The sequence below is a fragment of the Alligator sinensis genome, unplaced genomic scaffold (genome assembly GCF_000455745.1).
Source record: "Alligator sinensis unplaced genomic scaffold, ASM45574v1 scaffold796_1, whole genome shotgun sequence".
NCBI classification, from domain to species: Eukaryota; Metazoa; Chordata; order Crocodylia; family Alligatoridae; genus Alligator; species Alligator sinensis.
Genome location: NW_005842141.1, coordinates 1,935,566 through 1,946,785, shown reverse-complemented (window position 1 = coordinate 1,946,785; position 11,220 = coordinate 1,935,566). Strand labels below are relative to the sequence as shown.

At 42.8% G+C, this 11,220-nt stretch overlaps 1 protein-coding gene across 1 annotated transcript in view; it reads left to right on the top strand.

Moving 5' to 3' along the window:
• The window catches only part of SPATA48 (spermatogenesis associated 48), a 49,100-nt gene extending 39,641 nt beyond the window's left edge, over nucleotides 1-9,459 (top strand). Inside the window, exons 10-11 of the mRNA XM_025206102.1 lie at nucleotides 4,981-5,088; nucleotides 9,310-9,459. Of these exons, the coding sequence (XP_025061887.1) occupies nucleotides 4,981-5,088; nucleotides 9,310-9,433 (232 nt within the window). The 3' untranslated portion in view covers nucleotides 9,434-9,459. The remainder of the gene's footprint in view (nucleotides 1-4,980; nucleotides 5,089-9,309) is intronic.
• Nucleotides 9,460-11,220: the final 1,761 nt, after the last annotated feature.

Here is an 11,220-nt window from a genome sequence, read left to right as displayed (position 1 = left end):
CCCTACACGTTTATCAGAATGTTTACTTCTAAGTCTTGCAAAAACACTGCCAATTCTAGTCTCACACCAACCTATCTCTAGTGACTTCAGTTGCAGTTCTTCAAACGTATTCTTTAGTGAGACCAATCTCTGGCTCATTGTGGGTACACAGCTCCAACTCATCTTCAAGTTACAGGAGAAACCCAGTAGACCAAAATTAGCCAGACAGGGACTTCCACCGCCTTTAACCTTCTGCTGTCATTTGCTCCAGCAGGTTGGGAATTTTTCCAGCTAACCTTCTTTCTTAGAAAATGATCATTTGCTAAAACTGATACAGTTCCCAGGAAAAGACAGGTTGCCTTAGATCTCCCAATTTGAAAAGTATTTGGGGAAATAAAATAAAACCACAAAATAGTTGAAATCTTAAGTTTTGACCTTTTCACATTTAAAAGTTTTGCTTTTAGGTTAGGTTTTTGTGTTAATTTGTAGTACAAAAAAAATAAAACTTTTGACATCAAACCTAAACACTTCATGATGGTTAACATGAATTATTTTAATTGATCATATACAATGTGTTTGTTTGGTATTATGATTGAATACAATTTGTTTAACAACATTTTTGGGATTTTAACTGTTCGGTCTTTTGAGGAATCTGGAATCCTCCCATGAGAACATTTTCTACTAGGTCTGTTATTTGCATCTGGGTAAAGTGGCTGTGAAGTGCTACCCAATCAGAATACCCTGCTATAAGTGATACTGATGTAGCATTTTCATTTTGCTTTACCTAGGTGTAAATAGAATAGTCAATTTGATCTCACGCTTACACAAACCAGAAGTAAGACGATTGCCACCAGGGTAGCCCCATTCATGTAATGTAGGCAGGAGCTTAGAAGCAGGCCCAACCCTATAGGTATTGTTTGTTTCTTTATGTGAGCATATTGTGGCACTGTGTAGCAACTTCCTCTTGTGGAAGTGACACCCAAGGTTCTAAGGAAGAATGAGACATTGTGGGAACTAGTTTGCTGATTATAGGTGCAATATAAAGTGCTCAGTTAGTACTGTCTCTGAAAGGTTACTCTGTTATAGAAGTTTCTTCTTGTAACAAGAACGAATGCTGCCCTTGCACACAACTACCACTCAAGCCAAAAGTGCTGCCTATATTTTCCAAACTGACTGGGCATTTTTGGTACCTCATTTTTCAGGCACCCATTCTGGGACATCTGCTGGTTTTTGGAGAAGTTCCTCAGCACAGCCAGTAATTGAGGCACAGTAAAATTTCTCTCTTCCATTGAAATCTTAGACCCAGTGTAGCTTCCGTTGCTTATGCTGTGAGCGCTTTTTGTGGGGAGTGAGTGTTGCTTCTACAATAACAAGGAAACCCAAGAGCAAGAGAGACGTCACGGTGACAGAAAGAAGATACGATGATGAGAAGTTTAACCACAAAGAGGACCAGTTTTAGTTTGGTACTTAGTTGTTTTCAGCGTAGGCAGTTGGGTGCAGTACCTCATCAGAGAAAATGCAAGAGAGCTAGATGGAGTGATCCAAAAAAAAAAAAACCAAAGGGGTATTTTTTCTAACCTCAGTTTTTTCTACTTCACAAGCATAACCACAGCACATTTCTGCATCCCTTCTGCAGGCTCCCAGGAGAGCAGCTGCTTAACTGTAGTGGAGGCTTTCTCAGTATCCTTGTACTTTCAGCTTCTCTCTTCACAGTTTCCTTCTCTTTCAGGGTGACATCCTCCAGCATGTTTTGAAGTTAGCAGCTTCTGTGAATCACTTCTAAATGGCAGACAGCCATCAAGATCAATTCTTGCACTGGAAGTTTCTCTCCAGCTTATTTTGTGTTTCTGGGTTATATTTGTGCTTTAACATTGCTTTTTCTCTTTTCTTCGTTCCAAGGAAAACAAGTTAGTGAAAGAAATTAAATTGTAACTAATGGTGCCAAGTTAGGTGGTTCTGCAAGATTTAAAGGTCAGAAGATTTACAAAATCAGATGCCTCACACTGCATAATGAGATTCAGAGGTCTGCACTGTTGTACAGTTATCATGTGAATTAATTTTAAATAGCCTTGTGATACATTGCAGTTTATTAAGGGATGTCATGCAATAGTCCCGCATCTCCTCTTTGATAAACTGGTGAAATTCCATGGAAGTAAATATGGTTACACTACTAGAACAGAGCATTGTACCTGGCTACATAGCACATCATACCAGGGGAATAAAACTCCATTCACAGTCTGATGGGCTTCCTTGAAAATGATCTATATCAAACCAAATATTCAGATGTAAGTGAATGCATATGCTTGCTCAAATGCACCAGCTGTACACCCCAGACTGACTACCTTTATGCACAAACTGGGTGCTTCCATTTTCACATAAATAAGGGATTGTACATTTGTGCATGAGGTGGCTGAACTTTGAGAACTCACCACAATGAATGGTTCTGAAAATGAGTAATAGTAGTGGGGCCAGACTGTCAGCCCTGTTGCAGCTGCTTTATCTTTTCTGCTGGCTCAACCAACTAGTTAGAGAGTCCCTGTGATGCAAAGAGTTCTTTAGGTAGCACAGCATTGCTGTGCTGGCTCGCTAAGCCATCTTCACTCTTGTAGGGACTCAGCCAGTGATCCCTCAGGTCAGTGTAGAAAGCCTGTGGAGGGATGTACTTGTAGATACAGGTACTAGAAAAACAGTTCATTAACTAATGTGTGGTAGGCACTGACCAGTAGCAAATTGCTTCCAGTCAGTCCAGGTGGCAGGGGGCCACTGAGGGTGAGGAGAGCTGTCCTGGTTGGGTGGAAAGCTGCCTGCCAGCAATGTGGAGATCCAGACATGTCCCAATCTCCACGTGGCTGGCAGAGCTGTCCTGGCTGCCAGAAAACTGCCTCCCTGCCCCGTGATATCAGGACAAGATTGGGACAGGTCCGGATCTCCATGGGGCAGGAGGCAGTTGCCTGGCAGCCAGGACAGCTCTCCCTGCCCCACAAAGATTGGGACCAGCCTCCATGCCCCCTGCCAGCCTGGAGCCTGGCATCCAGCAGACCCTGGAGCTCTCCCTGGCTGCTGCAGGGGGACAGAGCAGGGCAGGAGCAGCCCTAGACTGAACTGCTCCTGTCAGGAACAGGGCACTCCCAACAGGCACATGTTCAGATGTGCGTGGGAATGCAGTTTAATGCACCTGAATTTTCTGCACAGAAAATTTAGGTGCATAAATGGCACATGTAGATCTGCCCAGTAACACCAAGGACTGGATCAGACTCCTGCCATCCCTAGCATCAGTGCAGGTGAGTCTCATAAGCATCAATCCTCTTTTACATTTCTGTGCCAAGCAGAGTTCATATGGAGAAGGAGCCCATCAAGTTTTAATTCTCTATCATATACATATGTTGTTATAATAAGTGTATTCTGACATCATCTCTACCCCTATGAGAGAATGTAGAGCATAGTGTGCTGAAACCAGTTGTAGAGAGACATTTGGCCACTGGGCTGAAAATCAACAGCTCTGATAACATCAGCAACCAAGATACATTTTTCTTAGGAGCACATGGGTGTCAGGAAACATCAGTGAGGTAGTTGTCAAAGAGGCACTGTTATAGTTTGTGAGTCCACAAAAGAGAGATGCTTTCCAGTCCCAAGGACACAGGTGAATCACTGGTTGAAGAAGCCTGTCATGGAACACTCTCTGCTCATGTATGGACAGTCTGAGTAAATGTGTGATTCAGCAGTTACCTATTGTGTGCTGGCAACATGAAAGAGTGGGGGTAGCTGCTGATGCTAACATCTGGTCACCCTCTGACTGATTCTGTACTGCATTCCCTCCAACAAAGCATAGACTCCCTCCTGAAACACGTGCTGTCCGACTCATCCTGCTTTCTCCCAATATGGGTTCCCTAAACATTCTTCTCTCTTTCCCCTTTCAGGAAATAATGCCATAAGCCTTTCAGCTGTGTTGCTCTGTATATTTATAATTCTTTCCTCTGTCCATCTGAGATACTTCTGCTTTGAATCCCCCATTAAAACTTTCGTTTTCTCTTTATGATGTATGGCCAATAATAGGAAAAGGCTTAGTCCTGTAAGAGGTGTTCCACTCTAACAAAGCATTTAAGGAAGCACTTAGTGTGCAATCTTAAAAGTACTAAACATGTGCTTAAGCAAGTGCCTTGATGAATTAGGTGAGGGCATTCAGCACCTTTGCACATCTTTTTCTTTAAATGTATTTATACGGGTAGTTAAATGAGATTAAATTGAAGACTGGTACAAGCTCATTTGTTGCACTAAAATGAAAATGAAATGTAATCTAATTATCTTAAATCACTTGTACACAATAAAAACACATGGATGGGTTGATGCCTTGTTTCCATTTGAATCAATGGAAGAAAGAAAAGAAATCTTATGAGAGCATTATTCATATTAACATTAACTTAATTGTACTAGAAGTCTGAAGAGTGTGAAACAGCATAGGATATTTGGGATCCAGCCAGAACATTCAAACTCGGCTTTCTAAAGTCAGTCATCTAAATCCTACATTTGAAAGTGAGACCCAAAAGTTCCATTTGAATCATATGTTTTTAAACAATTGCTTTAATGTTTTTGTGAACCTTGTGATTAGTAACTCTTTTTAGATGTCATGGTGTTCCTGGTTGGAAGTGGTATGCAGACAATCAAATAAAACCTTCCATTTTCAATGCTGGAGAACTCAAAATTCATTTTTGCCCTGTCTTCTAAAGACTCAGTTTAGGGACCAGATGATCATCTGGTGTATGCCGAGGTAGGTGCCTGGAAGCCAAAGGAGCTATGCCAGATTGCCACAGTTGGAGTTTTGGCCCCATGGTCTTGCCCCTTAAATATCACACATTTACATCCGTTATCTCCTACCCACTTTAAATAGGGAAGCACAAGCAAGCACTTTAATCTTTTACAACTCTCTGCGAATCATTATTTCAAGCCTGTCATCATTTAATTTATTCCCCTCTTGCCCTTCCCCCTTTTAACTTTTCCCTTTAGCACTCCAAATATCCCTGGATATACTGGCAAGGTTCATTGGACAGCAACCCACCCAGCAAATTCTAATCTTCCATCAACATCCCCTTCAATAATTGCACGAATGCATGGGTAAGTATGAGGCGTATTACTCAATTTGTTCAGAAACGTTAGAGGAAAAATCCTAATTATACTTATTTCATTAAAGAACAATTAAATATTAAGCATGACATTTCTTTGATTTAAGAAACAATATTGGAGTCAGATCCCATCATGTAGCTGCTGAGATGATCAGAGACTGGTTTTTAGGATTTCTTTGAAACTTCTGACAGTGTGCATTGAAATGTACATTTAATGCTGCAGGAAATCAAGGTTTCTTAAACAGCAGTTGTTTTTATTTTATTCCTTTAGAGTGCTGGCTACATTGAGTCTCCTGTGTGTTCTGGAATTCTTTGGACTTTGTACATGTAATGGTGCTAAATATGAAGTTGTGCTTGCTTGGAGATGTAAAGCCCTCATGATATGGATGATTTCCATACAGAAAACTGTCATTACTCCATATTTCCCTTTTATACCAGGTTTATCATTATAGCAGTATCTGAGGCCCAGATTTTCAATATATATTTAGGCACATCATTCCCACTGTTGTCAGTGGCAGTAAAACTCAATTTTTTTTTTAACCTGTGCATCAACATCTTACAAAAACATTTTCATTACAGTTCCTCTAGTTGCTCTGTGCCTAGCCCTCTCTCTCAGAAGCAGCTAATGAGTTACTTATCATTTTTTGTCCCCTTCCTTAAGTGCTGTTATATTGTCTATCCAGATCTTGAATATTCTTTTTTTTTCCCCCGTAGTAAAGTAAGACTTGGTGACATCATCAGAAAGCCCACTACTTCCTAAGACATTCATCATTTTTTAAACTACCTTTTATTTTAATTGTCATTAGGAGACTATCTGCAAAGATGTCATCCTTTTCTCTGTGCTACCAGTGTGCAGTGTCCTAAATTACTCACAAGCCTTAGGAAGCTGACTAATAGTAATAGGCATCTATCTGTCTGTCTCGCAAGACAATAGAATTATGCCAAGTAAGACGTCAGCTTGCTAAACGTAACCCTCGCTTGAAAGATAAAGTGAAGCAGGCTGGGTACTAAAGAATTCACCTACCTTCCAAAGTAATTAATTGGTGTGCAGAACACACTGGATTCCATATACACTTCCTGCACTCCTTTGCACCTCTATTCTGTTCCCATACAGCTGTACCTGGAAAACAGGCATTCACTGGTAATAGCAGTTTGCTGGTTATAAAGACTGAAAATATGTGGCAGGGTCTTGGGGTTTTACAGGCTTCTCAAGCTGAACTCAAACCATCTTGATGTGAGCTTGTGGTACTTTAACATGGCATGTGCAAAGAAAGATGCAGATGTGCCTCAGCAGACATTATTGGTGGCATTCAGACAATACCTGATTTCAAGAGCAAAGTGTCAGATGCCAGTGTGATCTAAAGAAAAGAAAAATATGTCTGTCCTTTCCTTTGACTTCACTAGGGGTATCAAGCAAATGCAGTGAACAGTGGATGGATTTTTTTCCATAATGTGGGGTGCCTATAGAATCAGGGCAGTGTCTTGTGACTTTTTTTCCTAGGACCATGTATGAGAAAAGTGAGACTGGGAGACACATGCCCAGTGGACCAGATGTATTTCCCTGGGAATAGGAGCACTGGTTTTAACATACTACAGTTGCATGTTATGCTCACTGGGATACTCATTCGCTGTGAGTGGAGATGGCTGCAATATTTATAGCCCTGTTTAAAACAGCAGTCTAAGTATAAGTGAGGCCCTTTGAGGGCTGTGTTTCCTCCATGGTTAATTTTTCATGTGGAGGGCAGGGCTGAGCTGGTGCCCATCCCCATCCCACAGGCTCTCATGGAGCAGGAGAGAGAGCTGCTGGCTGCTGAATGGCCAGAGCTGGGGAAAGGGGGCAGGGAATGGGGGCCCCCTGCCTTGTGCCCCCCCCAGCCTACTCCAGATGGGGGGAGTTGGGTTGGGCCCCCAAGGCAAGAGGGATCCATTCCCTTTACCAGCTCTGGCCAGTGAGCAGCCAGGAGTAGCCAGCATAGAGCTACTGGCTGCTGAATGGCCAGAGCTGAGGGTGGGGGGGAATGGAGCCCTCTAGCTTCATGGGCCCTACCCAGCTCCCCCCAGTATGCCAGCCAAGGTAGCTGAGGTGGGTCTTTGAGGCACAAGAGCCCCATTCCCTGCACCTCTTCCCCCCCCCTCCACCCCCTATTCTGGCCATTCAGAAGCTGAGTTCCCTTGCTGACAGCACTGGAAGTAGGTGGGGGGGAGGGGTTGGCTGGGAGGCTGCTGGAGTGCCCCCACCTACTGGCCTATGCTGGTGCAGGCTGGCTCCACCCTGCTTCCCCCCGCCCAAAAAGCAAATGTCTGTTAGACTGTGGGGGCGGGCTCTAACTCATGGCACTTTATGCAAAGCACCATTAATTACAGCAGAGCCTTAACATCTGTCTGCACCCTTAGAAACAACACAGGAGAGTCTGTAGGCTTCTGTTAAATGATAATTATAGTAATGATTTTAAAAAGATGATTCTAACACATGCTCATGTGGGAAGTATCAACTGTAAACAGCTGGCACTATTCATAGTTTCTTATTTGGTAAGGTCAGAGGGAACCTGAGCCGATCATCAAGTCCAACCCCCTGTCATGGCAGGAAAGGGTACTGAGGTCAAACAACCCCGGCGAGGTGTTCATCCAGCTTCCTTTTAAAGACCCCCCAGGGTAGGATCCAGCACCACTTCTCTTGGAAGTTGGTTCCAGATCCTAGCCACCCTGACAGTGAAGAAGCGCCTCCTGATATCTAGCCTGAATCTACCCTCTGCCAGCTTGTGACCGTTATTTCTTGTCACTCCTGGTAGCACTCGGGGAAACAGGGTCTCCCCCAATGCCTGCTGTTCCCCTCTGACTGGTTTGTAAAGAGCCACTAGATCGCCCCTCAGCCTTCTTTTCTGGAGGCTGAACAGGTTCAGGTCCCTTAGCCTCTCCTTGTAGGGCCTGCCCTGCTGACCCCTGATCATGCTGGTGGCCCTCCTCTGGACCCTCTCCATGTTGTCCACATCCCTATTCAAGACCATGGTTTTACTTTTTTCATTTGGATCAAAACTCTCAGAGTTTGGGGATGAAACTTCCTTGCAAGCTTGTGGAAATCAGTAGTGTGACATGGACGGTATAATAGCACCAAAACCACTTCTTCTTTTAAGTATGAATATTTTTGTTAGATACATAAAGTATTATTATTATTTTATCTGGTTTTCAGACACTCTGATAATGGGTGATAGAAAGATGGGCAGGTTTCAGAGTCCTTTAGTACAGTGGTTCTCAAACATTTCTGATTCTACGACCTACCTCCAGCTTCTTGCACAATCCCAAGCCCACCCCTCCTCAACTTCATGTCCCCCTGTTTTCAGCTGTGTCCACACCCTCCCACCCACCTACCAATACATCCCATGGCTGCCCCACAGACAGCCTCCCGTGCACATCTCCTCATCTTATCTCCTATGCACTGGCCTGAAACCAGACAGGTATAGCCATATCTACATGATGTGGAGCTAATTAGCATAAGCACATGTCGATATTCAAGTGGCTAAAACTAACACATCGATTATATTAGTTTTGGGGGAAAGAGCTGGCTTCCCTTAGCAGGCTGCTGTACCACTTTTATCACATGAGGCTTTAGGAGGGGGATTTTTAGATAGGAAGAGAGATCCATTTGTTTTGGGAAATGTGTGCATAGAAGAGGTGAAAAGACAGTAACACTCAAAAAAACCGCCCCCAAAAACCACCCAGTGAAGTCAGTGGTGATAAACAAATGTAAATGGAGGTGGACTTCAGCTCCTATATTTTCACATGGACTAATTCTTTCAACCATCAACTAATTCCATCAACCTGTCTCCTACCTCCCCACAAAATCTCTGAATATCTGGAGTAGGGGACATCTGGTACAGCAGCTTCATCCACATGCAAGGAGTTCTCTCATGTCAGGAGAATTCCTTCACTGACAGTTGTGATCAGATCTGGTCCCATCCTTTCATCTTTGCTGGTTTAATACAACAGAGCTCTTTACTTGAGACTTGCCCAAAGGGAAAACAACCGCACACAATTCTGTTCAGTCTCCTGACCCTACTAGGTAACAGGCTGGTTCTTATATAAGCCTTCTGGGGCTTCCATGACTGGACAGTCTTTCTCCAAGGCCACCAGGAAGAAATGTGAGAGAATAATGTATTTTTGGGCAATACAAACACAGCGTTCCTAAAAGAGGTTTCCTTCTGTTTTGTAATTGCAGGTACATCTCCAAGCATGGAGGCTCATCTCAGTTTAATCACCAGGGGCCTTTGTCACAAATGCTCACTCCAGTTTATCCACAAAATTCTTTCAATAAGATAGAACAAGAAACAATTCAAGTTTAAAAGAACCACTCCTTTACTAGACTAACCAAGAGCCTCTGTAGGACTGGGGAGGAGGAAGGAAATGTGTGAAGTGTGTGCATATTTTAAATATGGAACAAAAGAAAAAAGAATATAGAAGTGGGTGTTTGTGGTAGTCCTTATTACATGTTATTATTATACTTGTATTTATGACTTACTGTTGCTTATGGCTGAAATCTTTGAGGAAGTAAAAGGAACCACAAAATAAAAGCCTGAAATTTGCTTACTGGACTGGTCTGCATCATATTAGGTAAGACAGAAACTGATGCAACAGCAAACTACCCATAAATATTGCTCAGATTTGTGCCCACTGATGCTACATCACCGTAGTGACAAGCTACATTGCTGTAGTTCATCACTATGGTGATGTAGCATCGCGTGTAGATGTGCCCACTGTGTCATTTACTGGACCCAGAGTGTGCAGAGCAGGAGTAATGGATGTTTCCTGGCAGTGTGGATAAGCCCTTGGAGATGCCATGTAGAGCTTGCAGCTGTGGAAGTTGGAGGGCAAAGGTGGCTTCATTGGATTATCAGACCTTTGCTCCAAGGTCTGGAGTAGCCTCCATCATAATTTAGGAGCCCAAAGGGGCAGGTGCTTGGTTACCATGGGCCATTCTGGGCTCCCAATGAATGGTGCGACACTGTGAGCCCACCAACGTCAGTACCCAGCTTGGTCCCTGATACCAGGCAGTGTAGGTATGGAGTATATCTATGAGGGATAATTTGCTCACAGCTGGCTTCCCTGACCTGTGCATTTTGCAGCTAGACATAAAGTGGGAGAAAAACCCACATGGAGACTGAACAAATAGAAAATCAGTCCAAAACAGTAAAACATTTGTCAAGCAGAGGAAAGAATCCAGGCCTCCTGACTCCCAGCCCTGTGGCTTCACAAATAAGACTGGTGTTCTTCATTCTTACAGCACATTTCATTCCTGACATTTCTAAAGTAAGAGATTTCTAAAGTAAGAGATTTCTAGCTTGGCACTTGACCAGCAGCATAGGGAGTTTGGACACCTAGTTGCCATATAACTGCAACTGGACATCCACATCCCTTAGTTTGCTGTACAAATGTCAGCCATGCAATGTCCTGTGGGGTGGAGGGAGGCAATTGAGTGGGATGAGCAGAGATACCATTTCTCCCAAGAAACACGTAGTGTACATTTCAACAGGAATAAAACAATCAGTTTATTTTTTGAAGCACAGTCACTTTCATTTTCTGTAATACCTTAACTAAGAGCAGAGCACTCCAGTACTTGATCTGTAACACTGCATAGGTATGTTTACATCCAACCTCAGATGTCTTCTATTGACTTGGAAATAAATTTTTAAAAACTTAGGAACGCATTTCTGTTTTGTCTATGAAACACTTCCTCTAATTTTTTATTTTGATGAAATCTAAACTTGGGACCCAAAACAACCTGATAGTGCCCTTTTAAATTAGGCATCATAGGCAATCTCTATATTAATGAAATACCTTTCTAAAAATAAACAAAAAGATAGGTGAAACACAATATAATACCCCGTGACTCAGTAAGACCAGGTTGGGTGGTTGACAATTTATTTATTGAGCCAAAAGTAAGTCTAACCAATTCAGTTTGATCCTCGCTGATATCAGAGGGTTTATTTTGTATTGTTTTCAACATTTCTTTTTCCTTTCTTGGCAAAGCCAATTCCTATGCAGAGTCCAAAGTAGAGATTTAACGCTATGTCCTTTGACTTGATGCATTTGTATGTCACGTGGTATAAAACATGCAAATGAAACTTACTGT